The sequence below is a fragment of the Ornithorhynchus anatinus genome, chromosome 2, assembly GCF_004115215.2.
Source record: "Ornithorhynchus anatinus isolate Pmale09 chromosome 2, mOrnAna1.pri.v4, whole genome shotgun sequence".
Classification (NCBI taxonomy): Eukaryota; Metazoa; Chordata; class Mammalia; order Monotremata; family Ornithorhynchidae; genus Ornithorhynchus; species Ornithorhynchus anatinus.
In genome coordinates this window covers 84071053-84098936 of record NC_041729.1, presented here as the reverse complement: position 1 = coordinate 84098936, position 27884 = coordinate 84071053, and the positions used below count along the sequence as shown (strand labels likewise).

Here is a 27884-nt window from a genome sequence, read left to right as displayed (position 1 = left end):
AAGCCAGTCTTGTCCTTTTTTTTAATAAAAGACATTTCAGCACATCCACTCCCAGTTGTTCTTGTTCTTTCATGGGAGTGAGCTACTGAAAGCAGGGAATGAAGTCTGAAAGGCTCTTTTGTTGGGGGGGGATTGGGATAATGAAAAAAAAGTTGGTAAATAGGGTTGATTGAAAATAGAAACTCCATCTTCTGCTGTTGTCATTAGAATTAAAGCTTCTTGAGGGAAGATATCCGTATTCTCCATAAAATATCTATAAAATGTTCTGTAAAATAGAGTGCAGTAAAAGGTACACAAAAAATATTCATTGGTAGTGGTATTGTTACTGTAATAGCATAAATTTAAGTTGTATAATGATCTCCCACTTTTGTTTAAGGTTCATACTTGATTCCAATTCCTGCATCAGAAGTGATGAGCTGTGCCCAACTAGGAAATGTTTGCCAAGGTAGGTGCCCATGCCATCTTTATGGTTTAACTTATTTGAATCTCTAGACCTTCTTTGGACTTCTCATGACGTTTTAAGGTTTTATTTTGCATGCTTTTTTTTTTTTACTTTTAAAGCCAGCAGCTAGGGTAAAAGGGAAGGAATTTCTTGAAATCTTCTCAGCTGTGTGGGAGTACTGTACTTACAGTGTGGAGAAAGAATGCATTCACACACTTGATGACCAAATTTCCATAAAGCATTTAATCCTTCCAATTTGAACAATGCATGCTTATAAAAGAAGGGTAGATTTCATTTCTCCCTCTATTTCTTTTTCTCCAGTATGTTACACAAACCAAAATAATTCCTGACACACAGTGTTTGAAAAATCATTCTTGTTTAAAAATCATGAACAAATGGTTTAACATTCTGAACAATTCTGCAAAATTCAGCATTGGGAGTAATGAATAATAAATAATCACTACTATTATTAATAGTAATAAATTACTATTTAATAAATAAATTAATTAAATAAAGTAATCTGTACTATGATTTGTGATCATTATTATGTTATAATAATTATTAAATTTCAATCACTAAGCTATCCATTATATATATATATGTTGTATATGGTGTCTATATACAATATAATATATAGTTATAATTAGCATGAATATGATTATTAAAATTTGATCAAGTGATCCTACCTTATTTTGCCATTGCTGCTTATTTCTTGTAGATTCCCCTTCACTCTCCAATTGAATAATAACTTGAATAGTGCACGCTATGTCATATTAAGAATCATAGCCTTTGGTGAAGTATAATCTATGAATAGAGGATGACACTATAGGATCAGGACTTCTCTACTATGGGTAATTTTAAACAGACTAAAATAGAGACTAGATACAGAGGTACCTCCGTGTAGTGATGGTTGAGGAAAGGTAGGGGATAGCTTTCTTTTCCCCTCTACCAAGATAGACATTTACCAAACTTGCTAGTGTCAGACTGATGAAGTGGCGATATTTTGACAAAAACCCCAGGGTGTTAAATGTAGTGCATCATTTGTACAGCGTTATGCAGAATATTGCCAAATTTAACACACAAAAAATGTGTTTAAAATTGTTGTGTTGTCCAAATTTGGAGATCATATTGCATAAATTCTTTAGTGGTATTTATTAAACACCTTCTCTGTATTAAACACTGCTGCAGGAGATAGATACAAGATAACCAGATCAGTCACAGTCCCACTGCATCACAGGACAGGGGTCTCTGAAATTTTTCTGCACAAAAAATTTAAAAAAACCCTCTATCGATCACCATATTTGATTTGATTTCCCTGTCATTATTTTTATCATGCTTTGGGCCATATCATTAGGCCCAAAGATCAAAAGCATCTATCTACAAAAGCGTTCCATAAATAATGAAAATGGATTAAAGCAGAAAGAGAAGCAGATGGGATAATTCATTTTAAACCATCTGGTCCTCATGAGGTTCGTCATGATTTCTTTCAGGCTCCGTGAACTTGGGTCAAATCTTCTTTTCATGCCTATCACAAGTATTCTGCCTATCTTTTAAGGAACAGTAACTATGAATTTAGTATATTCTTGGGAGTAAATTGATGAACTTCACTTTTAATCTGGGAAGTTAGTGGGACTGACAGAAGTAATTTTATTGATTTAGGAACAATTAGTACCAATTTCAATTTATGGCAATTGTTTGAGAGACTGGAATATTATCACACTGACCCTAATGACCCTAAAATTGTTTTGGCCAACAGACCTCTCACAAGTTTGAGATCATGAGCTCCATGAGGGACAGGGACTGTATTTCATTCCCACTTGGGTATTTTCTCCCAGGGCTTAGTACAGAGCTCTGCACACACAGTAAGCACTTAATAAATGCAATAACTAGTATTTTCTTTTTATATTGTAGAACTTCTTCTCAGAAAATTTTTTTAGGAAATAGTTTTTTTAAAAAAATCTATTTTTCTTGCTAGGAAGCCATCATTTCAGTCTTTCTTCCTTATTTTAGGGAATTAAAAATTTCCACTCTTCCATGATCTGACTAATGGAACAGTATAGGTATATTTCCCTGGAAATGAAAGTTATCAATACTAGATGTCTGGAGAATCAGTTCTTGATATAAGACTGGAGAGAGACTCTTCAGACACAACGTGACCCTGTCTTAACGTTACAGAGTGGAGGCAGGACTTTCAAGCTTTCATTTCCTCCAATTGTCTTTGCATTGGATAGAGGCTTATCTTTGCCATCCAACACAACTGTGTTCCAGGGAACTCCAGGAGGAACAGAAAATTTTAGCTCTTTCTCTTTAAGTTTTATTAAATTGTTATTGCTTTTGCAAGCCTCCTACTCCTTTCACATTACGTCCTGCTAGCTTCCAATGATTCTACTGGAATTTAGCCCAGAAATGGACTCACACAAGCAAGTTTTTGAAACTTATAGAACCTAACTCCTTTTGGTTGCAAAGGCCCCAACTGCCAGAGGAAACATTAGGCAACAATGAAATCTCCTACATATTATCATCACTGTCTTCCCTGGCTCTTCTCTTAGTCATCATCTGTTTGCCATTATTCCTGATCATTGTCCTTTGATATCTTGCCACTATTCAACTCCCTTTCAGTTCTTCAATACACAAATTTGTAGTGTTTAAAATGATGTTATAAAACAAACCTGTATAACAGTATCGGGTTAAAAATCTGAAATATCTTTGTGACAAATTGCCAAGGCAAATGGCCAAATGCCAAGATATGTGGTTTATCAATAATGCCACTTTTGTTGCAATGACTGACAGAATCATTCATTTTCCCCTATTTACGTAAATGGCCCAAGATTTGTGATTTGCTGACTTGCACATTCCTCAACACATTTCCACATTAAAACAGAGGAAAAAATGAATCCCTTTATAAACAAAGTTTTACTAGACTTTTAATGATAATGTAAGAAAATTGCATTAAAAGACAATCACTGCAGAAAATATATTTACTTGACAGTGTATGTTATAAACAAATTAAATGAAAAACATACGTTTTGCACTATGGCATGGTTTCTGTTGCACAAAGAGTCCCATAGAAAATAACTGAATATTTTTGCCTCCAATAAAGTTCTACATGCAATCCTATTTTTTATTTTAATTCAGAGTAATTACTTTCATAGTCTTGTAGGATCTTTCCATATGCTCAATTTTGGTTTGTACTCTGAGGACTTTCTGTATATATCTTTCAAGTTCTCCTTTGAAAATAAATCTCTTTCCAAATCCTTTGAGAACATATTTTCAAAGCTTTCCATGAGGTTTTAATCTAAATCTCAATAATGTGAGAAGTATCACTAATGTAATGCTTTTAAAAATGTGTGCCTTGAAATTGTTGCATTTGAGAAATGCTATTCATTGAGTAGTGTTTACTTAATTTAGTTTTACATTTGTTTCTATTTTTTTAATGCTCATTTTTCCTCCAAATAAAAGAATGCAGTTTTTTTTTCTGCCCTCATAACTTTAGTTTGAATATGTCAGATCTTACAGTTTAATTTAGGAACATAGCCTCAGTTTAATGATAATGGTAATAATAATGGTACTTATTATTCACTTAAAATAACTATACTGTACTAAGTGCTGGGATAAATACAAGATAATCAGGTTGGACACAGTTCCTGTCTCACATGGGGCTCACAGTCTAATTGGAAGGGAGTAGGATTTAATCCCTAATTTACGGATGAGGAAACTGAGGAAGGCACAGAAAGTTAAGTGACTTCCCCAAGGTCAGACAACAGACAAGTGGCAGAGGCAGGATTAGAACCTAGGTCCTCTGACACCCAGTCCTGTGCTTTTTCCAGTAGTCCACTCTGCTTCCATTTGTACCAGATTTGTACCAAAGACCATGTGAAATGATTCCTAATATGAGCATGCAGCTCACTATTTCATATGTGCACCTTACAGACTTGGAGAGTATACTATTAAGTATTCAGCAGGAAATTGTTTCCATCAATTCCTTGTAAGTTTTCATACACATTCCTCTGTTGCCTATCCGTTTTAACAACCTTGTTTTCCTGTAAGATTACATCTTTCTCATCTTTATTACCAGCCACTGTAAAATCTACTCCTACTACATCACCCACAGTCACAACTAACATGCCTGTTATTAACAGAATTGGTAATCGAAGGAATGGTAAGAAACCCTGTTTCCTTTTTCTTTCATTGTATCTCAATTAACTGCAAGTATACTTTAGTAAGAAAACTCCCAAAGTTGCATGTGGTTTAAAAATATTAACAAGTCTATATTAACTATAATCTGTAAGAGTTCTCAGGAACATTAGTAATGTGTTTAAAGATGAGGTAAGCATGTGGTAGGTCCTTAAACATAAAACAACAAAGGGAGGGTTTAGGAGAGGAAACACCAAGGATATGAAAAGGTAAGTTAATGCAAAAGGTTTTTTAAGTATTGTCACTATTCGCTCTTGGTCACCATCAAACATCATTCTAACAGGTATTGAAAATAATTTTGTGTCTCACTACCCCTTCTCATAGATAGGTAAATTGGAGGATAAATTCATTTTCACTCTCTTAATGAGAAGTCACAAGGTGACCAGATTTCTGCTCAGTGAAATCAGGCATACAACAAATGTAATTTATTGAGCAGTTACAGTATGCAAAGCACTGTACTAAGGGCTTGGGAGATGTCACTAGTGTTGGTACATGGGATTCCTGCCCTCCAGCAGTTTACAATCTAAAGAATAGAATTTTCACACTATTATTCTAATTTGAAGACCAAAAGTTTTGATTCAAAGAAAACTAACAAGAAAAAAGATTTTCAAAATTTGTAGTGAAGGAATTAGTTAATATTACAGAGGCATTTTCTGAAAGAATACTTTTAATGAGATTTTTGAAATATTTCTTTATAGGTAATCGTAGGGAACATTGATCCTGAAATCGTAAGCTTTAGTCTTTAAATAATTATATCACTATGGATTTTCACTGATAACTGGATAAAAAGCTTAAGAATTTTTATTTTTCACTGAAGTCCATTACATGTTTGTGCAACCATTTAGGGAGTTGAATTTGTATAAATAATTTTTATTCATGACCAATGAGGTTTCACCAATCTGAGGGCCTGTCCTAGTATCTTTATAATGAGGAGGCTTCCCTGCCTCTATCAAACAGCAAACTCACAAAGGCAAAGATCCTGAGCGGTGGTTGTGCTTTCTTGGTATATGAAGATGTCATTACTCACTCAACTAATTATTTGCATGCAAGATTGAGGAAGACCTCCGGTGGAAAGCCCAGAGAAAATAAACTCATATATCCTCTTTCTTTCTCTACCTGTGAGGCTATGCCAACCACTATTGTAAGGATGCTTACTGACATTTTTCAAAGAAAATGGTAGTATAAATGCTTCAACCAACAGTAACAATCTATTTAGTCACTCTACTAATATCAAGAGATTTAGCACCAAAGCACTAACTCCAACAGTCCCCAAGAAATCAGTAATAACAGAAGATTCCAATGGAGAGATCATGTGGACTATGATCATATGATAATTATTTCACTCTTTATATCAACATACAAAAGAGCCTCTGTGGCTTTTTAATCACTAGAACTAAAGCATCCTCTGCTGCACAAGAAAGTATATAAATGTCCCAAGTCACTGACTTGGGGTAGAGTATGTCTTCTCAGCTCATTTGTGACATACTTAGAGAAGTCTTCATCATCTGTCTTCCCATATATTTCTGTCCACATAATCTCCACTGAAATTCTCAAGAGTCAGCAAGTACTAGCATCTTAATCTAAAATGAGTTACCTAAAGAAAAAAATGAAGTATGTGTTCATTTTAATCTGAGCCAAAATGCTAAAACATTTAGCTCAAAATTTTAAAAGCCTGCAAAAATTAGAATCTAGCAAATGCTATTTCACATAATCTAACTCCTTCTAGAGCCCTTCTGGTTTACTGCTGAGAAAAGAGAATACAACAGTCTACTGTGATGTTCCGCTGATACCTCAAATTTAGCATGTCCAAAACAGAACTCCCCATATTCCCACCCAAACCCTGTCCTCCCCTTCACTTTCCCATCTCTGTAGATAGACAGCACCACCATTCTCCCTGTCTCTCAAGCCGGTAACCCTGGTGTTGTCCTCGACTCATCTCTCTCATTCACCTCACATATTCAATCTGGTGCCAAGTCTTGTCAGTTCAACCTTCACAACATCACTAAAATCCACCATTTTCTCTCCATCCAGACTGCTACCCCATTAATTCAAGCACTTATCTTACCTTGATTACTGCATCAGCCTCCTTGCTGACTTCCCAGCTTCCTGTCTCTCCCCACTCCAGTTCACTCTGCTGCCAAGATAATTTTTAATTTTTTTTTACACAACCATTCAGTCCATGTCTCCCCACTCCTTAAGAACCTCCAGTGGTTGTTCAGTGTATTCTCCCAAGCAGTTAGTACAGTGCTCTGCATACAGTAAGCACTCAGTAAATATGACTGATTGTTTGAACAGTCCAACCTGAAATTTTTCTATCAAGAGCAGACAGAAGAATATCATAAATTGAATGAGATCTTGATACCCCCTAAAAGAGATATCATTTCAGAAATGTGGTAATGTGTGACCATTTATCCATTTTGCCACCCAAACTTCAAAGTTTATTTCTGGAAAAAGTGATCTGTTGACATTTCTGCCTTTTACCAAATTTCCAAAAGAAGAGTATAAAAATATTAAAGAATAATTTTAATTCCAAGATCTTTTCTAGATTGTGAGCCTATTGTTGGGTAGGGCTTGTCTCTGTTGCCGAATTGTACATTCCAAGTGTTTAGTACAGTGCTCTGCACACAGTAAGCGCCGCTCAGTAAATACAAGTGAATGAATTGTATTCCATTTCAGTATCTCAGATACAAGCATATTCATTTACATATAACTCTTAGATAAACTTTCCAGTATCAGTGAAATCAGTTTGACCATTCAAACCATAGACCAGCTATATTGGTCTCCAATGCAGTTGTCCTGCTTTTAGGTGAAAGTGGTATCCCATTTCTAGTACTTGAGAAAGTACATTGTATACATAATTCACCATATAGTCAATACAAATTTGGAGCATTTTTATCATCCCAGGGATAAATTTGGCTGTACATGCTTGCAGTCATGAAGTACATTTCATTCATTTATGATCCATATTTTCATTACAAATCCTGCCATGCTTTGATCTCTTGGAAATTTGAAAACAGTTTATGTGCAGTACAAATGTTAATGACCTTACTCTCAAAATTCAGCTTTTGTCCCATCCCACTGCACAGCCCTGAAAATATTATAGCTCGTATATCTCCAGTTCTGTCCCCTCCCATAGAAGGCTAAAAAGGTAAAATGACTTAAATTACTAAAAAATTATAATCCTCTGCTGAAGGCACTTTGGAGCATTTTGACATATTTTCATCAGATGACTCAAATTTTAGCCACAGAGAAGGTTGCTAGTTCTGAAATTTCAATTCTCTGAAAGTTAAATCCATATTTGAAGAATCGTCCAGACAGGATAGAGATATACATTCAAGAGTCTCTGGTCAAGAAGTGTCCGTGGCAAATTCTAGATGCATTAATGCTGTTGATTGGCTCTTGGACATTTTGCATCTTGTAAAAAAACCCCACAGGCAATGTGAGGAACTTGAATAGCTCATAATATAGAGCCTTTGGCTTCTGCCTATATTGGAACCATTAATCCTGTAAGTAAAAACTCATTAGACCCCACTATGTTGCTGAAAGAAGTACCATCAATCTGAATGTCTCTCAAAAAATCATCTCCAACATCACATCATCAATCATCCATTTCCTTAAGTGAGAATCCTTCAACCATCCTGTCTGCTGGAATAAACCAAAACACCATTACATATACATCACTTATTTTACTCACCACACTTTCAAAAATAATTTTATCATGCTTATGAAATTTACTGACTTGTGTCACCCTGCTGACCTAAGATTGACTTTAGCATGTCATGCATCAAATTAAAATGCAGAAAAATTGGATCTGATTGAGACTGGGCAATTCCTAGATGTAGATATAGAAATAGCTCTTTTAATGTAGAAAAGTAGATAAAGGTAGTATGCCACGAGAGTGGATTTATATTTTATGAACAGCCTAATTGTAGCCTTTAATCTTTGTTTTTGAATTCTCATTTTCCTATTGATTAACCAACAGAAACTCTGAGACTATTATAGTCTCCTTACATAAAAATAAAATGGTTATTTGCCAGATATGCTTTTGTAATTTAAAAGATCATAAAAATAAGAGAGTGAAAGGACATACATAAAATTTAAGCGACTTAAATGAATTAGAAAAAATATCATCCTGTTGAAGTTCCTAAACCTTCATAGTAATCTGAAAGTACTGTCAATCAATCAGTGGTATTTATTGAGTGCATACTGTGAGCAGAGCACTGTTCAGTGTGCTTGGGAAAATACAACAGAGTTGGTAGACATGTTTCATGTACCCAAGAAGCTTACAATCTAGGGGGAGACAGACATGAAAATAAATGTTACAGATATGTACATAAATGTTATGGGACTAAGGGTGAGGTGACTATCAAGTGCTTAACAGTTATAGATCCCAGTATATAGGCAACAAAGAATGGAGAAGGAGTAGGGGAAAAGAGGGCTTATTAGGGGAAGCTCTCTTGGAGGAGACGTGCTTTTAATAAAGTTTTAGAATTGGGGAGAGTGGTGATCAGTCATATATGATGAGGATGGTGAGTTCCAGACCAGAGGGAGGATCTTGGCAAGGGGTCAGCGTTGAGATAGATAAGGTGGAACTACAGTGAGTAAACTGGTGTTGTGAAGTATGTGGACTAGGCTGTAGTAGGAAATCAGTGAGGTAAGGTAGGAGGGGAGATTGCTTTAAAGTTAAGCGTAAGGAGTTTCTGTTTGGTGTGGACGTGGATGGGGAATGACTGGAGGTTCTTGAGGAATAGGGAGACGTGAATGAGGATAATTATGGTATTTATTAAGTCCTTACTTTGTGCCAAGCACTGAACTAAGAGTTGAGGTAGATTCAAAGTAAATCCAGTAGAACACAGTCTCCACTCTACATGGGACTTTTAGACTAAATAGGAAAGAGTACGATTTAATCCCCATTTTACTGATAGGGAAACAGGCACAGAGAAGTTAAGTGATTTGCTCAAGATCACACAGCAGAGCCAGTATTAGAACCCATGACCTCTGACTCCCAAGCCAATGTTCTAAAATGATCAAGGCAACAGAGTGAAATATGGAATTGGAGAAAGGAGAGACAGGAGTCAGAGAGGTCAGCTAGGAGGCTAATGTAGTAGTCAGTGTGGGGGGTGGCTGTTATAATGCACTCTCCCAAGCACTTAGTACAGTGTTTTGCACGCAGTAAGCGCTCAATAAATACAACTGAATAAATGAAGTAGTGCTTGGATGAGCACTTGAAAAATTTGGAAACACTACCACTATCTCAGAAATGTTTCTAAAATGCTTTTTGCTCCACTCTGAATACTATTTTTCATTCAGCTACACCTATGAGTACCTTCAGTAAAACAATTTTTTAAAATTTTTAAAAAGTTTTAAGCTTCACCAGAAATAGTGTTATCTCCTGAAAATGGGTAGAAATATGCTTTCTAGCAGACTGAAAACATGCTTTAGGTCTCCATCTAGTGGTCACTTGAAACTTGAAACTTTACACTTAGGATTAGTAACTGGAATTTGGTGGTTTCCTTGTCCGGTAATTCATTCGAAAATCAATGCACTGAAGAATTTTCGATATGTTTAAAGAAAGAGTCCAAATCAGGATATTTGTTTTTCACAAAATATGGTCTTAACAGTCATTTCTATTTAGCATTTTTTTAAAAAATGCATATATGGTTACTCATTTAATCACTTCAGAATTTACGATGAGTTGAACAAGAAGAAACAAGCTTGCCTTCAGAGGTTTGGTTCCATTCTTTAGCTCATTGTACCTTTCTATCCAAGTATATTATAATTAGTGGTGGCAATGGAATTATTTATGCCGGGAACTCTGACTCAGTTACCTTTATGAGCGTTGGTAGAATTTTAGTGCTCTTGGTTGCAGAAGCCCTCAGAACTCTGTTGTTTTTTTTAAGGCTTCTCCTTCCCTACTCTTTAATTATAATGGAAATGGGGAGGGATTTGTTTTCTTCATTGTTAAGAATTTTACTTTCAGTCTTTTTCAAGGAAGTCATGAGAAAAAGTTTGGCAGATAATTGTTCAAACCTGATTGAAAGTTGCTTTCATTCTTTTCCGTTACTTATTATCTCCTAAAATGTCCATGCTTCATTTTGCATCTCAGGATGAAACTTTCAGTAGAATTGCACTGGGAAGACTCAGCCAGGTCTGCCTGGTGAGCAGCATTTTTTTCAAGATGAGAAGAAAAACCCCTAAACTTAATTACCTTAAGAGAATAATTTTCTTTGTTTTCAAATTAACCTTTGTTTTACCCCTGCAGGTTTTCTTCTTCATGTGATGGGGACGAATCTGAAATTTCTTTGTCTCTGTTAGCTTCTATAGTAGTCTTAACCAAATATCTAAGCACTGAATAACAGCTTTGGTGTCTACAAATCAATCAAACAATTGTATTTATTGAGTGCCTATTGTAAGCAGAGTGCTTACTGTGTGCAGAGCAATGTACTAAGTGCTGGGGAGAATAAAACACAATATAACAGACTCATACCCTGACCAAAATGAGTTTACAGTCTAGAGGGGGAGACAGAAATTATTATAAAAAAATAAAGTGCTCTGGGGCTGGGGTAGGGAGAGGATGGTGAGTAAAAGGAGTGAGTCAGGGCCATACAGAAGAAAGTGGGAAAAGAGGAAATGAGGGTTTAAGGAAGGCCTCTTAGAGGAGATTGCCTTCAATAAGGCTTTGAAGGTAGGGAGAGTAATTGTTGGATATGAAAAGGGAAGGTGTTCCAGGCCAATGGCAGTCAGGCAGTCAATTGTATTTATTGAGCACTTACTGTGTTCAGAGGACTGTACTAAAAGCTTGGGAGACTACAGTGCTTGACACATAGTAAGAGCTTAATAAATACCTTCATTTTTTTTTTACAATATAACAAACTGACACATTCCCTGCTCACGGGCAGGAGGTCAGCGGCAAGATAGACAAGATTGAGATACAGAGAATAGGTTGGTATTAGAAGAGGAAAGTGTGCAGGCTGGTTTGTAGCCGGAGAGTAGTGAGGTGAGGTGGGAAGGGCGAAGGTGATTGAGTGCTTTAAAGCCTATGGAAGGGAGTTTCTGTTTGATCCGGAGGTGGAGGGGCAACCACTGGAGGTTCTTGAAGGGTGGGAAACATGGACTGATCGTTTTTGGAGAAAAATGATCTGGGCAGCAGAATGAAGAATGGACTGGAATGGGGAGAGACAGGAGGCTGGAAGGTCAGCAAGGAGGCTGATACAGTAATCAAGAAGGGATAGGATACATGCCGTGGGAGTAAATGAGTTCTCCAAGGTAGTGTTTGTAGGTGGGCAATAGATGGGGACCCAGAGCTGAACCTTGAGGGACACCCACAGTTAGGAGGTGGGAGATAGAGGAGGAGCCCGCAAAAGAATGAGTGGCCAGAGAAATAGGAGGACAACCAGAAGAGGACAGTGTCAGAGAAGCCAAAGTTGGATAATGTTTTCACGAGATGGGGTGGTCAGCAGTGTCAAAAGAAGCTGAGAGGTTGAGGAGGATTAGGATGGAGTAAAGGCCATTGGTTTGGCAAGAAGGAGGATATTGGTGAGCTTTGAGAGGGAGGTTTCTGTGGAGTGAAGGAGATAGAAGCCAGATTGAAGGGGGTGAAAGAGAGAATTGGAGGAGAGGCACTTGAGACAGCAGGTGTAGACAGTTCACTTAGGGAGTTTGGAGAGGAATGGTAGAGAGATGGGATGATAACTGGAGGGAGCTGCAGAGCCAAAGAGAGGCATGGGCATGTTTGAAAGTAGTGGTGAAGAAATCATTATAGAGTGAGCATTTGAAGATGACTGTTAGGGGGAGAAAAAGGGAGGGGATAAGTGTTTTATTAAGGTGCAAAGGAATGAGGTCAGATGCACAGCTAGAGGGTGTGGCTATTGAGATGAGGCAGGACATCTTCTCTTGAAATACTGATAGGAAATATGGGAGAGTTGAAGAAAAAGCAGGAGGAGGAAGGGACTGGAGAGGAGCAGGAGAGATTTTAGGAAGATCAGGCCTGATAGATTCAATTTTCTCAATAAAGTAGGAAGCCAGATCACTGGGCAAGGTGTTGGGGAGGCAGGAGGATGGGGATTTGAGGAGGGAGTTAAACATCTGGAATGACTGGAGAGAGCAATGGGAATAAGGATGAAGAAATAATTTTGCTGGGCAAAGGGGACGGCAGAGTTAAAGCACACAAGGATAAACTTGAAGTGGATGAGATCTGTCAGATATCTAGATTTCTGCCAGCAGCACTCTATGGTTCATGCACAAGAGCAAAGGAAGCACAATGTGGAGGTGATCCAGAGCTATGCATTAGTGGTACGAAATCAACAAATGGATAGAGGAATGAGAGAGTTGAGTTCAGTAGAGAAGGTAGTTAAAGGCATCAATTTGTTGATCAAGGCAAGTTGGTTAGGGTAAGGAGGCTAAATGGGGCATGATAACTTGAGATAATTGGATGAAGTCAAAAGATCAGTGATCTCTGTGCGAGAACAGGTCAGTTTTGTGGGGAGAGGGTGTCTGGAATAGAAGGCAGGTAAGGAGGTTGTAGTCAGAGGGATTTCAGAGTTAATGAGGGTAGATATTGTACGGTGACTAGAGATGATGAGATCAAGTGTGTGTCCATATTCATGAGTGGGAGAACTGGGGTAGAGCAGGAGCTCAGTGGATTTGAGGAGTGTTAGAAAGTGGGTCGCGGAAGGGTTGTCAGGAACATCTATGTGGATATTGAAGTCCCCAAGGATCAAGATAGGGATGGAGAAAGAGAGAAGGAATGTGAGAAACGGATCAAAATAGTTCAGAAAATTGGAGGTGGGGCCTGGGGGATGGTAGCTAACCATGACTAGTATCTGGAAAGGGTGGTAGAGGCTGATGATATGGGCTTCAAAAGAAGGGAAAGAGAGGAATGGGGAAAGTGGAATGGTGTGAAAGCAGCACTGGGGAGCAAGAAGGAACCCAACTCTCCCAAAATGCAACTTTTGGTAGAGGAATGGAGTGTATTCAGTACTCTTAGTAGATTTTAAACTTAAGTTTTCTGTTGCTAAACATTTCCTTGGTCCACATGCTAACATTATTTGAAGACAATTGATGTCAAATATCTTTATTTACATATTTCCAATCTTATATACTTTAATGCCAATTATCTTGTTTCTTTTTCTCTTCATTGATTTATATTGACTTCTCGGTATGGTGAATCAGTTCTTAAAGGAAGAGAACTTGAACTCACAGACCAATCTTAAAGGCTTTGTATCCCAAAACATTTATTATTTTTTATAGTGAAAAGGATGAAAGATTGCTGATAAAAATGTATTTTCAAAAGAAAAAAATTGGATTATGAAATTATTTTAACTGGTATTTTTCATTAAACAATCCTAGTGGAGAACCATATTACTAGAGAAAGCTAAAAAGCTGCCCAGTAGTTTCTAAAGGTTAAAGTTTATCTGCTGGCAAAATGGAATATATGGCTGCTTTGGGACTTCTCTATAGGTCAATAATTACAACATGGTCTATGAAAAATAGTTTAATGTTTCTAAAAGTGATATATGAGGCTCTAAATGCTGTTTTTGATGTATAGATGGAGTATTTTACCGGATTTCCATTATTGTTCATAATGTACTGCGTGAATCAGACGTAAAAGTACAGACCAAAGTTGCAGAATGGGTAAGTGAGAACTTTTATTTTGGTATTCCTTCTTCTTATAGGGATTAGCAATTTGACCAATACAAGATACGCTATTCTTATAAGAGAAGCAGCATGGTATGGTGCATAGAGCACAGGCCTGGGAGTCAGAAGGTCATGACTTCTCCCTCTGTGTGTACCTTATCAATCAGTCCTATTTTGTTGAGCGCTTACTATTTGCAGAGCACCATGCTAAGCACTTGGGAGAGCACAATATAACAGAGTTGGTAGGCACATTCCCTGCCTACAACAAGCTTATTCATAATGGTATTTGCAAGAAAGCATTTTTAAAAATGTGAGCTACTCACATGGTCAGTTAAAACTTCATAATAATAATAAGGATGGCATGTGTTAAGCGCTTATTTTGTGCAAACACTTTTCTAAGCGCTGGAGCACTGTTCATTTGTCCCAGGCAGGAGAACCTAAAGATTCCTTTAAAGCTGATCCCTGTGGAGGTGATGGTTGAGGGGAAAAATCAGTAGAGAAGCAGCATGTCCTAGTGGATAGAGCCTGGGCCTGGGAATCAAGAAGACTTGGGTTCTATCTGGGTAAGCAGCTTGGCTTAGTGGAAAGAGCATGGGCTTGGGAGTCAGATGTCTTGGGTTCTAATCCCAGCTCTGCCACTTGTCAGCTGTGTGATTTTGGGCAAGTCACCTAACTTCTCTGTGCCTCAGTTACCTCATCTGTAAAAGGGGGATTAAGACTGTGAGCCCCACGTGGGACAACTTGATAACCTTGTATCTCCCTCAGCACTTAGAACAGTGCTTGGCATGTAGTAAGTGCTTAACGAATACCATCATCATTATTACTATTATTATTATTTCCAACTCTACCTCTTGTCTGCTGTGTGACATTAGACAAGTTACTTATCTTCTTTGTGCCTCAGTTACCTTATCTGTAAACTGGGGATTTAGACTGTGAACCTCATGCGGGACAAGAACTATGTCCAACCCGATTTTCCAGTATCCACCCCAGCACTTAATATTGTGGCTGGCACATAGTAAACACTTAATAAAAACCACAGTTATTATTATTACAATTATTAGGAAGTCTACATTCTATAGGGTTTTCCTCAGCCCTTCACATTGTAAGAGGTTTACTTAGTTTTCATTTGGATTATTGAGTTTGTAGGTCTGTCCAGGATTGCAGTGTTTTAAAACTCTTAGTTACCCTAATGCCAAAAGTTATTGTAGGTGAAAAATAGGTCTGGTGTCATCCTAGTGATGGTTGTCCATAGCCATCTTGAGTATTAAAGTGTCACTGCCCTAATGCTTTCCAAGTTTTTGACTGAAGCTTTATGGAAAAGCTTGCCCTTTGGTTCATCTTGCTTTAACCACAAATGCAGTGAGGGGAGTTTGTTCTATGTGGCTGTTCCCTTTGCATGTGAAAAACCATTCATGAGCACTGTGCCCATCCAGGTTCAGAAATAAAAAGTCAAGATTCTAAGCATTTGGGGCCGTGGTTAATTAAAAGTACCTTGACTGCTAGACTGTAAGCCCGACATTGGGCAGGGATTGTCTCTATCTGTTGGAGAACTGTACATTCCAAGTGCTTAGTAAGCGCTCAATAAATACTATTGAATGAATGAATAATATGGTTTTCTCTAAAGAAGATATATTAAATAAAATCAGGCAAGCCAGAAGAATCTTTTCAACTATGATAATCTATTCAACCCTAGTGGGTGAAGACCAAATTATTTTACTTGCAACAAATACAAAGTTTAAGTATTATATTGAAAATTCAATTAAGCATCCCATTTAAAAAATTTCACATAGAATGGAATCTGTGTTTCCTAATTGTCAGTCTCCAGTCTTTTAAAAGGGCAACATTTAGTGAAAGACCATTCTGCTTTCCAGGTTACCTGTCAGCAGCATTCCTTCTTATTTGCTTATATTCAGAGATGTTTTAAAGAAACAAATTCTTCATTATTTTCATTCTCAAGCAGCCAACATCCAGTTAGTTACCCTGGAAACTCATTCCTCTGACTGCTGCTTTCAGCATCAGTGTTTTAGAATAATATTTTTTCACATTGTAATTCAATTTTACAGTTGGGACTGCAACCAATACACAACTATGTGGGAACCCCATGGGTTTTTTTTCATTTACAGCAAGCATTTGTTTAAGAAATCATCATAATCCTCACCATAATCAAATCTTTTTTATTTGGTGTCCACCTGCTTTGAGTAGTGGGATAACTGCTCTAATAATACAAATAAAATAAATCTGAATGCTTTGTTGAAAAAGTTTCTATTTTGATTTATTCTATAGATCAAACTGTAGAGGAAAATAGTAGCAGATATTAAAACTGAGAAATTACAGAAAAAAAAACATAAATTTGGTATTTGTTAAGAATTACCAAGCAGTACCAAGTGGTTTACTAAGCACCAGGGTAGATACAAGAAATTCAGGTTTGACAGAGTCCCTGTCCCACATGGGACATACAGTCTAAGTAGGAGGGAGTAGGATTTAATCTCCATTTTACAGATGAGGAAACTGAGGCACAGATAAGTGACTGAGGTACTGCAGCAGACGAGTAGTGGAGCTAGTATTAGAAACCAGATCCTTTGACTTTCAGAGCCATGCTCTTTTCACTAGGCCACTTCCTTCCCATAACTATTTAGCTTGAGCCTGGTATAAAGGAAGTTTCATCTAGGTGGAATTATATAGATCAAAATAATGGTAATTTTTTCTTGAAAACAAGGGCATCAAATTACCAATTCAAGCTTAAACACTTTCTCTAATGGTTGTGACAGCTGGAGATTGAGAAGGAGGAGAGGAGTGTAAACTGTAGATTGTAAGCTTTCTGCGGGCAGGGATCACATCTACCAACTGTGTTGTATTGTGCTTTCCTGAGCACTTAGTTTTGTTTTTATGGTATTTCATAAGTGCTTACTCTGTGCTGGGCAGTGTACTAAGCTCTGGGATAGGTATAACCTAATCATATTTGACACAGTGCCTGTCCTGCATAGGGGTCACAATTTTAACCCTCATTTTACAGATGAGGTAACATAACTGAGGCACAGAGAAGTTAAGTGACTTGCCCAAGGTCACACAGCAGACAAGTGGTGGATCCAGGATTATAATCCAGGTCCTTCTGACTCCCAACCCATCCTCTATCCACTAGATGATGCTGTTTCTCAGTGCTCTTAGTACAGTGCTCTGCATACAGTAAGTGCTCAACAATTACTCAGTGAGTTGTTAATGTCCTCTTTATTCTGAGACATCTGAACTACAAATCAAATAATGCTGGAGGATCTGCCTGAGTCCTTATGGAGCACATTCCAGCTCATATATAGAAGGCCACAATCTTTAAGTGAGCCAGAGGCATTGGAGGACAGACTAATATAATAATAACTGTGGTATTCAAATATATTTTCTTTACTATTCATTCATTCATTCATTCATTCAATAGTATTTATTGAGCGCTTACTATGTGCAGAGCACTGTACTAAGCGCTTGGGATGAACAAGTCGGCAACAGATAGAGACAGTCCCTGCCGTTTGACGGGCTTACAGTCTAATCGGGGGAGACGGACAGACAAGAACAATGGCACTAAACTAAATGGTTACTATACACCAAGCTCTGTACTAAGCACTGAGCTAGTTCAATGGATCTAATACACTCCGTCCAGCGTCAATCAGGACTCACAGCATAAAGTGGAGGGAGAACAGAAGTTTCATTCCCACTTTACTGATGAGGGAAGTAGGCCACAGAAAAGTTAAGTGATTTGCCCAAGGTTATGCAGCAAGCAATTGGAAGAGTTGAAATTAGAATCCAGATTCCTTGACTCCCAGCCCCATGCTCTTTCCTTTGTGACTCTATTTTCTTTTCTTAATGGCATTTGTTAACCATTTACTATGCATCAAGTACTATTGATGATGATGATGGTATTTGTTAAGCGCTTACTACATGCCAAGCACTGTTCTCAGCACTGGGGTAGATACAAGGTTATCAGGTTGTCCCACATGGGGCTTACAGTCTTAATCCCCCTTTTTACAGATGAGATAACTGAGGCACAGAGAAGCTAGGTGACTTGCCCAAAGTCACACAGTTGATAAGTGGTAAAGGTGGGATTAGAACTCACGATCTCTGACTTCCAAGCCTAGGCTCTTGCCACTAAACCACACTATTCTAAGTGCTTATAGAATGTAAGCTCGTTGTGGGCAGGGAATGTGTCTGTTTATTGTTGTATTGTACTCTCCCAAGCCTTTAATACAGTGCCCAGCACACAGTAAGTGCTCAATAAATATAATGAATGAATGAATGCTGGTGTCCAACCTGACTAACTTGTGTCTACTCCAGCTCTTCGAACAATGCCTGACACATAGTACATACTTAACAAATACCAGAAGTAAAATTAAAATACTGTTTTATATTCAATTGCATTTAAACTTATGCCATTTAAATCACAAAAAAGAAAAATAATTAATACCTAGCATTGTGAATGGTAATAGATGAGAAATAAGTCGAAAGATAGAAGGAATTAGAACCAGAATAGTTTCCCTCTATAGCTCATAAACTGAAGTAAATCAGAAGAAAAAAATCCAAGTTTTCTTAAAAGCACAAATGATAAGGTATGCCTTTAGAACAAATAATGGCAGTGATTTTCATATTTTTAATTGAATGATTGGTTTAGTTATTAGCATTGGAAGTTTAGTAGTATAATCAAAACAAATTGATCACTGTTTAAACTAGAAATAATATAGTAGTGCACTTATGGCAATGAAATTGAGAATTGATTTACTTGAACAGACCATATAATATTTTCACAATAAGTATCAGTTCCTCCTTGCCCCAAATTCAATATATTCAATAGTATTTATTGAGCGCTTACTATGTGCAGAGCACTGTACTAAGCGCTTGGGATGAACAAGTCGGCAACAGATAGAGACAGTCCCTGCCGTTTGACGGGCTTACAGTCTAATCGGGGGAGACAGACAGACAAGAACAATGGCACTAAACAGCGTCAAGGGGAAGAACATCTTGTAAAAACAATGGCAACTAAATAGAATCAAGGCGATGTACAATTCATTAACAAAATAAATAGGGTAACGAAAATATATACAGTTGAGCAGACGAGTACAGTGCTGTGGGGATGGGAAGGGAGAGGTGGAGGAGCAGAGGGAAAAGGGGAAAATGAGGCTTTAGCTGCGGAGAGGTAAAGGGGGGATGGCAGAGGGAGTAGAGGGGGAAGAGGAGCTCAGTCTGGGAAGGCCTCTTGGAGGAGGTGATTTTTAAGTAAGGTTTTGAAGAGGGAAAGAGAATCAGTTTGGCGGAGGTGAGGAGGGAGGGCGTTCCAGGACCGCGGGAGGACGTGACCCAGGGGTCGACGGCGGGATAGGCGAGACCGAGGGACGGTGAGGAGGTGGGCGGCAGAGGAGCGGAGCGTGCGGGGTGGGCGGTAGAAAGAGAGAAGGGAGGAGAGGTAGGAAGGGGCAAGGTGATGGAGAGCCTTGAAGCCTAGAGTGAGGAGTTTTTGTTTGGAGTGGAGGTCGATAGGCAACCACTGGAGTTGTTTAAGAAGGGGAGTGACATGCCCAGATCGTTTCTGCAGGAAGATGAGCCGGGCAGCGGAGTGAAGAATAGACCGGAGCGGGGCGAGAGAGGAGGAAGGGAGGTCAGAGAGAAGGCTGACACAGTAGTCTAGCCGGGATATAACAAGAGCCCGTAGCAGTAAGGTAGCCGTTTGGGTGGAGAGGAAAGGGCGGATCTTGGCGATATTGTAGAGGTGAAACCGGCAGGTCTTGGTAACGGATAGGATGTGTGGGGTGAACGAGAGGGACGAGTCAAGGATGACACCGAGATTGCGGGCCTGCGGGACGGGAAGGATGGTCGTGCCATCCACGGTGATAGAGAAGTCTGGGAGCGGACCGGGTTTGGGAGGGAAGATGAGGAGCTCAGTCTTGCTCATGTTGAGTTTTAGGTGGCGGGCTGACATCCAGGTGGAGACGTCCCGGAGGCAGGAGGAGATGCGAGCCTGAAGGGAGGGGGAGAGGACAGGGGCGGAGATGTAGATCTGCGCGTCATCTGCGTAGAGATGGTAGTCAAAGCCGTGAGAGCGGATGAGTTCACCGAGGGAGTGAGTGTAAATGGAGAACAGAAGAGGGCCAAGAACTGACCCTTGAGGAACTCCAACTCCAACAATATATGGATGTCCTATGTCATACCACCTCACAGCAGGAGTGGAGAAACAATGTCTGTAAGAATTCCTATTGAGGTTCTTCTCCCATTCTGAACCCCCCACTTTCCCAATGTGTAAACCAGCTGTATCCTCAAAATCGGCAATTTAATGCATGAAGTTTCTATTGGTCTTCTCAGAGTGAAAGATTAAAACTTTGCAAAAAGAAAAACTTCTGATAATAGTTTCTTTTCCCTCAAAAACCAAATATGTAATCCTGTGAATATCCTTGGTTGTGTTTTTCAGCTCAATTCAACTTTACAAAATTGGAATTATACTGTCTATGTGGTCAATATCAGGTAAATGCTGGAGTTGGGAAACAGGAAATTGAAAAAGCAACATGACTAAGACTCTTGTAAGAAATGCTGCATTCTAATTGCTATTTATATTTATTTCTATTTACAGTCTTCAGACGAGCACTGGCGAGGAGAAAAAAGTCAAAAGAAATGTCGACAGTGATCAGAGGTAATATACTCGGGCATAATGAATAAGAGACAAAGTAATTAGTGCTTTAATTGATCAGTGATATATATGTACTGAGCGCTTATTGGGTGCAGACCATTAGTAAAGGCTTGGGAGATTACAGGATAACAGAGTTGGCAGACACAGTCCTTGCCCATAAGGAGCATACAGTCCATGGAAAACCCTTGAGGTCAAGGGTCATAGTAGTTCTTCAGCACAACTTCCCACTCTGCTTCAAAGCAAGCTGTCCAGCTTAGAGCAGGGAGAATTGAGGGCACATTCTGAAAACTTGATTTCCACAGTTTATTTTGGCAACTTCTATCGTATGTATCAGATATAGTTGCATACACATCCTGTCACTCACAACAGAACTGACCTTATTTTTTCTCACTACCTCTTTGAAATTTTAAAAGATAAGAAAAATGTGTAATCAGAAATAAACTTGGAAATAAAGGCTAAAAACAATCTATTACTCATTTTTGAAATGTTCTATATTTGAAGTAGTTATATGTTAAATTCTGTTGCCTTTGGTGCCTTGGATCAAGAGCTTAATAGAATACAGTGTTCCTAATCAGAACAAGAGGGGGAAGAGAAAGCAAATTTTATGAGATCGCAAATTTAGATTAATTCTTCCAAAGCATTTTATCCCTGATTCTTGCTATATGTTGCATCCCTAATCCAGTCATAGAGTCCAGCTTGGTACATTTAATTTGGCACAAATATCTAAATGAATACCCAGTACATAAATACCCATAGAAAAGAAAATAAATACTAAGACTTATTAGTAATGATATATGAAACAACTAACAGAAAAATGTAACTTCATAAAATATATAGTGATATTGACTAGTCACCAGAACAGGGAATCCCAAAGTTTTCATCCATAAAGTCTCTCATCAGGGGTGAGGGAGACATAAAAAATACCCATAAAATCAGCCATGATTATAACATAATTTTATAAATTAACTACCAGGAAAAGTTTGCTCTTATTTGCAAAATCATGATCCAAGGTTAAAGTCATTTTATTGGTTAACTTTTATGTATGAAATTGCTTGGCTGTAGGGTCTTTCAGAGTTCAGGTTTTTGATTTAGATGGTAACCAACAAAGGATTCTAGGAGCTGTGTGAAAATGGCATTCATTATCCGGTAACAGCTTCACATTATGAAGTAGATGACGTCATATGACTAGGTTTAGGGTAAGTGTGGTAACTGATGAAAAGATCTTATGACTGGATACTTGTGCACTGTAAACATCATTTTTTGTCTGTTTTATATGCACTACCGCATTATCCAGAAAGTGGTATCTCAGTAACCACCTCTCCTCCTCACTATCAGAGGTCTTGTGTTTGAAAGCTAGAGTAGCACTTTGGAACTTTAAGGAAAAACTGACATCCTTCCAGAAAAATAAATGCAGGTTTAAAAAACTGTGTAAGATGACCCAGATGGCACTGTGGACTATGTTTTGGGGAGCCCTGAACTACTGTGATTGGAGCAACTAAAGTAGGATGGGGTTAATTTAAGACTATTCAGGAGACATGGAATTTTAAGAGCTTTCAGGAAAACAGGATCAGTACCTGCAATGGCACAGAGGGAGATGAGCAGGGGGCATCCAGCTTAGTCCATAGCAACTGTCTTCCATTTTAAGGCTCTCAGTGCAACCAAGAACAAAGGTCAAAAATTCAAGTGCTTCACCTCTTTTTTTTATATGAGTCCTCTTGAATGACTAGGAGAGGATAATTAGACATTTCTTTCTGGTCCAACCTGCACCACAAGTGCATTAGACCTCTTAGATCTGCAAGCCCAAGGCTCGTCTTTGGCTCCAAATTATATTCTGTCAATTCACAGGATCCTCCCACATTATTCACTGCCTCATTGAATGTTTCATATGTGATCCCTTTGTACTTTCTTAGTCTTTTCCGGGTGCCACATGCATCTCCTCTCCTTTCCTACTTGCTTGTGGCTAATTCTTTTAGACTCATTCTGAAGTTTCTTAAACTACTTCTGTCACTTTCACACAAACTGCTTTACCCTCATCTGCCTTTCTGTTTACATTGTGTTAAATAATATAGAAGAAGCTGTGTAGAATGCTACTATAGTTCAAATAGGGTTGGAACCAGAAATACATGAAACAGGAGCAGCCAAAGCAGGTTTATTCAGAAAAACAAAGAGTGGACTTTGGAAACATGAGGTAGGAACTCAAATTTTAGATTTTCTTTCTATTAAATGTTGTTGATTATGTATAGATTTTAAGTAGGTTATTCCCAGTCTATTTTAATTTTCAAGTTGGGAAAAATTACTTCATATGAAGAAAATCTTAACCCTCCAAATTTTGATGTGCTCTGAATTTGACATTATGAATTGAAAAATACATAATGTAAACATGCACAGTTTGGGCTCGCTCAAGAACTGGATTAATATGGTATCTTGAAATACATAAAGCTATCGGTACCTGGAGACTGTAATTTGGTACACAGGAAACATATTTGGGAGACAATATTCTATAGATAGTTCTCTTTAGAAGACACATTTTAATAAAATTTCAGTGTTTCATCATTCTGTACACACTCTTTATAGATTAGACCTGGGATCATTCGAAAATTAAACTTCCTTCCAAAGTGGATTGATATTTAGTCTATGGAATCTTTGTCCTTGAGACCTGGCATAAACACTCGGAGGAAAGCAATCTGAAAGTTTTTCACTTAATTTCTCCACAAGTGCAGCATAAAGCCACAGAGATCCTTCTACATTTTTGTTAAGGGCCAGGAGGAAGTCGTAGATCTCATATAGAATGTTAATATCGCTACCCTGGCTTAGAACAGTCTTGCTGTTTTCAGTAATGGGGGTCAAATGATTAATGTTGGGTAACATAATTGGAAAAATGGCAGCATCTAAGTAAATAGCATTATCCTCTAGACTTAATAATTGGAGGGCAGGTCAATGCCATTGAAAATTCTAAAACTTTCTGAGAAATAATTTTTTTTCTTAAACTTCATTGAAACACATTCTCAATCTAGTGTGAATAATCCCAAATAGTGCTATGTCTGCTATTTTCTTCACATGTAACAACTGTAATAGAAGGTTCATTGTGATGTGTGACGTATGTGAGTTCCTCCTTTTATGATCTGCTCCAGTGAATATTCCCTTCAATTTCACTGGACATATTCAAAATTATTTTCCTGTTCAGTGTGCCAGGTGCCTTCAGCAGTTTCTAGTCATTCTATTCTGTGATTGGTGTTCACAGGCTACTGCTCTCTGTATTTACATATCAAAATAGTGCTAATGCCTGCTATTTGTGTTTCTACTGCCTCGGGTAGGGTTTCTTCAACTCCCTCCCATATCCCTAAAGTTAAGGGTTGGGCTGGGGTGAAGAAAAGATGGGTGATAATGAAGTTGTAAGGGACAATTCAATCTCCAACTTTTGCTCTCCAGTTTTGAAGTCTGCTTTTAAATCCTGAACTCTTTCGAAAGTATTTCTCCAGTTAACTAGATTTTGAGCACCATGTGAGTCAGGAACTACATTCACCTGAATTAACTTGTTTCAACCCCAGTGCTTAAAACATTGCTGGGAACATAATAAACTGGTTAACAAATCATTATTATCATTATTATTATTTATTATTTTTTAGTCAGCTCCATTTCCCTACTTGTATTCTTATATTACTCAAGGATCATCCTTAGATTGTTCTCTTCTCTTAACAAGCCTGGTAGGTTTGTCCTCTCCTTTACTTGTGGGGTGAAATCATCTTTCCATACCTAAGTGTGGTGGGGAGAGAGGTAGGGTTGCAGTATAGGGAGCTGTATTATCAGGTTCATTCTCTTCCTTAACTTTGTCCCCAAGTAAGGCAGTGACTGGGGGTGCTAAGGCAGAAAGCTGCAAGAGGAGGCAGAATAGGGAACTGATTATTTTTCTTTGCAACTGGGGCAAAATCTCCAAATAAACTTCTCAGAGGAAGTCAGACCAGTAATGGGACAAAAGTGACTAAGTCAGCAATGTCTCCACTGCCCAACTCAGCAAAGAGGTTCTTAGCACAGACTCAGCTGTAGAAGAAGCCCAGGCCTTGGGGTGGTTGGGGAGTTCTGCAGGCTACTCCTGGGCAGCTCCACTTATAAGGAGACAGCTAGGGAAAACTGCCCTGGAGGATGGGGTTAATCCACAATATAGGAGTAATCTGAGCCCACAAAATAAAGGACCTTACTTTATGTGCCGCCTGTGATTGCTACTCCTGGATGTAGTTCTAATAATAGGCCAGTCAAATTCTTCCCATTCTTCTAAATACAGTCTCATTAAGGAGCTCTTGGATTTTTTTCTTCTAGGTTTATGATTTGGGCCCTTTTGGTTTATAATGCTACCAACAATATCAGCTTGGAAGGGAAACTCATTCAGCAGAAACTCTTACAAAGTAATGGTTCCCTAGGAGATGGATTGAGGTTGTTCATGGTCAATGTCAAGCAAATTGGTAAGTGGGAGAAATTCCATATTGAGTTGTAAGTCATCTGAGAGGTTAAATCATCCACTCAATTACAAAAAAATAAGTCCACTAGGCAGTTTATACGCTAACATAAAATACACTTGCTGATAGCTCATTAGAATTCTCGGGTTCTTTATGTCTCCACTTTCTCTTTGACTAGTCACTGCCTGAGTTGATCCACCCATAGCCCAAGCTCCACTCACTAAGCCCAAAGGGTTCTGATAACGTGCTCAATAGAGTGCAGAGGTGAACTTTTCAGATCTTTCCCTGAAATCCATGGTTTTGTGTTGCTGAAATAGTTTCTTCAATAATTTAAATTTGATTTCCAGATTTTTGACTCTGGACCTTGGTGGTTTTTTCACAATTTTTTTTTTTAAAAAAAAACATGTACTTGAAAAATGTGTCTGTGGAAAACTGACTAGAAGAGGAAGATTGTAAAAGACAGGATTAAAGCATATACGTTCTTCAATATTCAGTTATAATTAAATAACATCCCATTTGTCTATTCTTCCTATCATGTAGGCGACTGTTCCATTGAAGAAAACCCCCATAGCTATATCTGGTCAGCCATTTCAGTAGGACGCACCTCTAAGCTACCCTGTCCTGGAAAACCTGGTTATTTTGCATACAGAAACTGGTAAGATTCCAGACAACCTTTTCTAGGAATGCTAAAATAGCACTCACCCTAATACACTACATGTGTGTCACCATATCTGTTTCATCACATCAGGATCAGATGGATTTCCTTAGTGTTTGATTAGTAGAAGGAGTTTAAGAAATCCTCCCAGGTGTTTGAGTCAATCTTCATTTTAATTGACTAAGATAATGATTTGCAGCATACATTAAGAGGGATTAAGCCTCTTTGTTCCAGAGTTAAAATGAGAGGTTATCGATGAGTTCTTTGACCCAGCACATGGCACATTTGGTGTTTATTAGAATGCCTAGCACTCCTTCTATCACCCAAAACCGGTCCATTTCTTGAAACTCTAGGGCTCCTAGAATCACCTAGAAGATGTAGATTCAGACTCCAGTGATATTCAGGGGCTTTCTTTGGTTAGAGGAAAGTCTATTCTGGGATAGTCCAGATACCAACCAGTATGTTAAACTAATCCAGATTACAGTGAAGCCTGATTAAATCCATATTTAAAAGACTCAGAAGTTCATCAGTAGAGTCAAATATTGTACAAAGAAGGATAGCTGCTGTTAATTTACATTCTATGAGTAAAATTTCATATTAGGCTGTATTTTACATTTTAATGTAATCAATGATGTAATCAAGTTCTCCTGTGTTTGAGTGAAGTAAGAGGAGGAATGGGAAATTGGAATGAGTTGGGGAAGTGAGAACCAACCCGCTTGAATTCATACCGGCACTATGTCCTTAATATAGATCTGTGTTGCATTTTACCAAATTGTTATGCCTAAGATAAATTTTCAGTTATTTTTCTTCAGTGTTATTATTTTCTTCTCATCCCATATTTAGTGCTGTATCAATCAGTCAGTTGCATTTATTGAACCCTGACTGTGAGCAGGGCACTGTACTAAGCATTTGGGAGACAGTACAGTAAAGAAGAATTGATAGACACATTTCCTGCTCACACGTTCATTATATCAATAAACCCTCATTATTTTCATAAGGTGACATTTTTTACTTCTAGTTAGCAAGTTGTAAATCCTAGTTTAACATGGAATTTTAAGCACACATCAAATTATTTTAAAATTTTTCTAAATGTGAGTTTCACATAAGGAAGCCTTCACAGAAACACATGCAAAGCTCCTATTAGCTTGTTTCAGTCACCTCATCATGTCAATATCAGTGTAATAAAGGGAGTGGAGAATTCTTTGGAGGGAAGTTCCATGCAGGAGAAAGTTGTGAACCATGGATTAAGGACTGGAGAGGCAGTTAAAATTGTTTGATTTTTTTTTTAATTTTGTTTGAATTGTAATTTTTTTGTTCTTTCTTAGCACTATTGATAGCACTACTGGTAATTCCAAATGGGGAGAGCCTAAATTAGAAGAATGTGCTGGTAAGTGTTGTATTAAAATTAGTTCTCATAAAATACTGTTCTTCCATGTCCTGTACTAGTCTGTGTTGTCTCCCTTTCTGCGAAACAACATTGTTAAAAAGTAGATATGAACATACATAAGATGATCTCATTCTTTAACACTTTTATACCAAAGAGAGGTTACTGCAATGCAGGAAATTCACTAGGAAACAGTTATGATGAGAGTAAAGATTTGTTGTCCTTTCTTAGTGTTAGTTAAAATTTTCCCAAAGAATGGACCATTTTCATATGTATAGGGTCTCCCCAAAAGTTACTTCAGACCTTAAGAAAGCATAATAAAAATTCACAGTGAAGGAATATTGCTACTTTTGTATATATCAACTTGCATGCTCTACTATGACATATTTAAGCCATTTTTCTCTTCTTTTCTTCCTCTTATTGGGGATTCATTCATTCATTCAATAGTATTTATCAAGCACTTACTA

General features: G+C 38.0%; 1 protein-coding gene across 6 annotated transcripts in view; it reads left to right on the top strand.

Annotated features, from left to right (window-relative positions):
* ADGRG6 (adhesion G protein-coupled receptor G6) overlaps positions 1–27884 on the top strand; it is a 184470-nt gene that overhangs the window by 113337 nt on the left and 43249 nt on the right. For 4 of the 6 annotated variants that reach the window (XM_029055801.2, XM_029055834.2, XM_029055796.2 and 1 more), the window contains 8 exons: positions 377–445; positions 4518–4601; positions 14184–14269; positions 20712–20764; positions 20871–20930; positions 25242–25384; positions 25919–26033; positions 27359–27420. In XM_029055801.2, coding sequence (XP_028911634.1) covers positions 377–445; positions 4518–4601; positions 14184–14269; positions 20712–20764; positions 20871–20930; positions 25242–25384; positions 25919–26033; positions 27359–27420 — 672 coding nt within the window. The remainder of the gene's footprint in view (positions 1–376; positions 446–4517; positions 4602–14183; positions 14270–20711; positions 20765–20870; positions 20931–25241; positions 25385–25918; positions 26034–27358; positions 27421–27884) is intronic. The other 2 variants (XM_029055841.2, XM_029055810.2) reach the window with 1 other exon arrangement.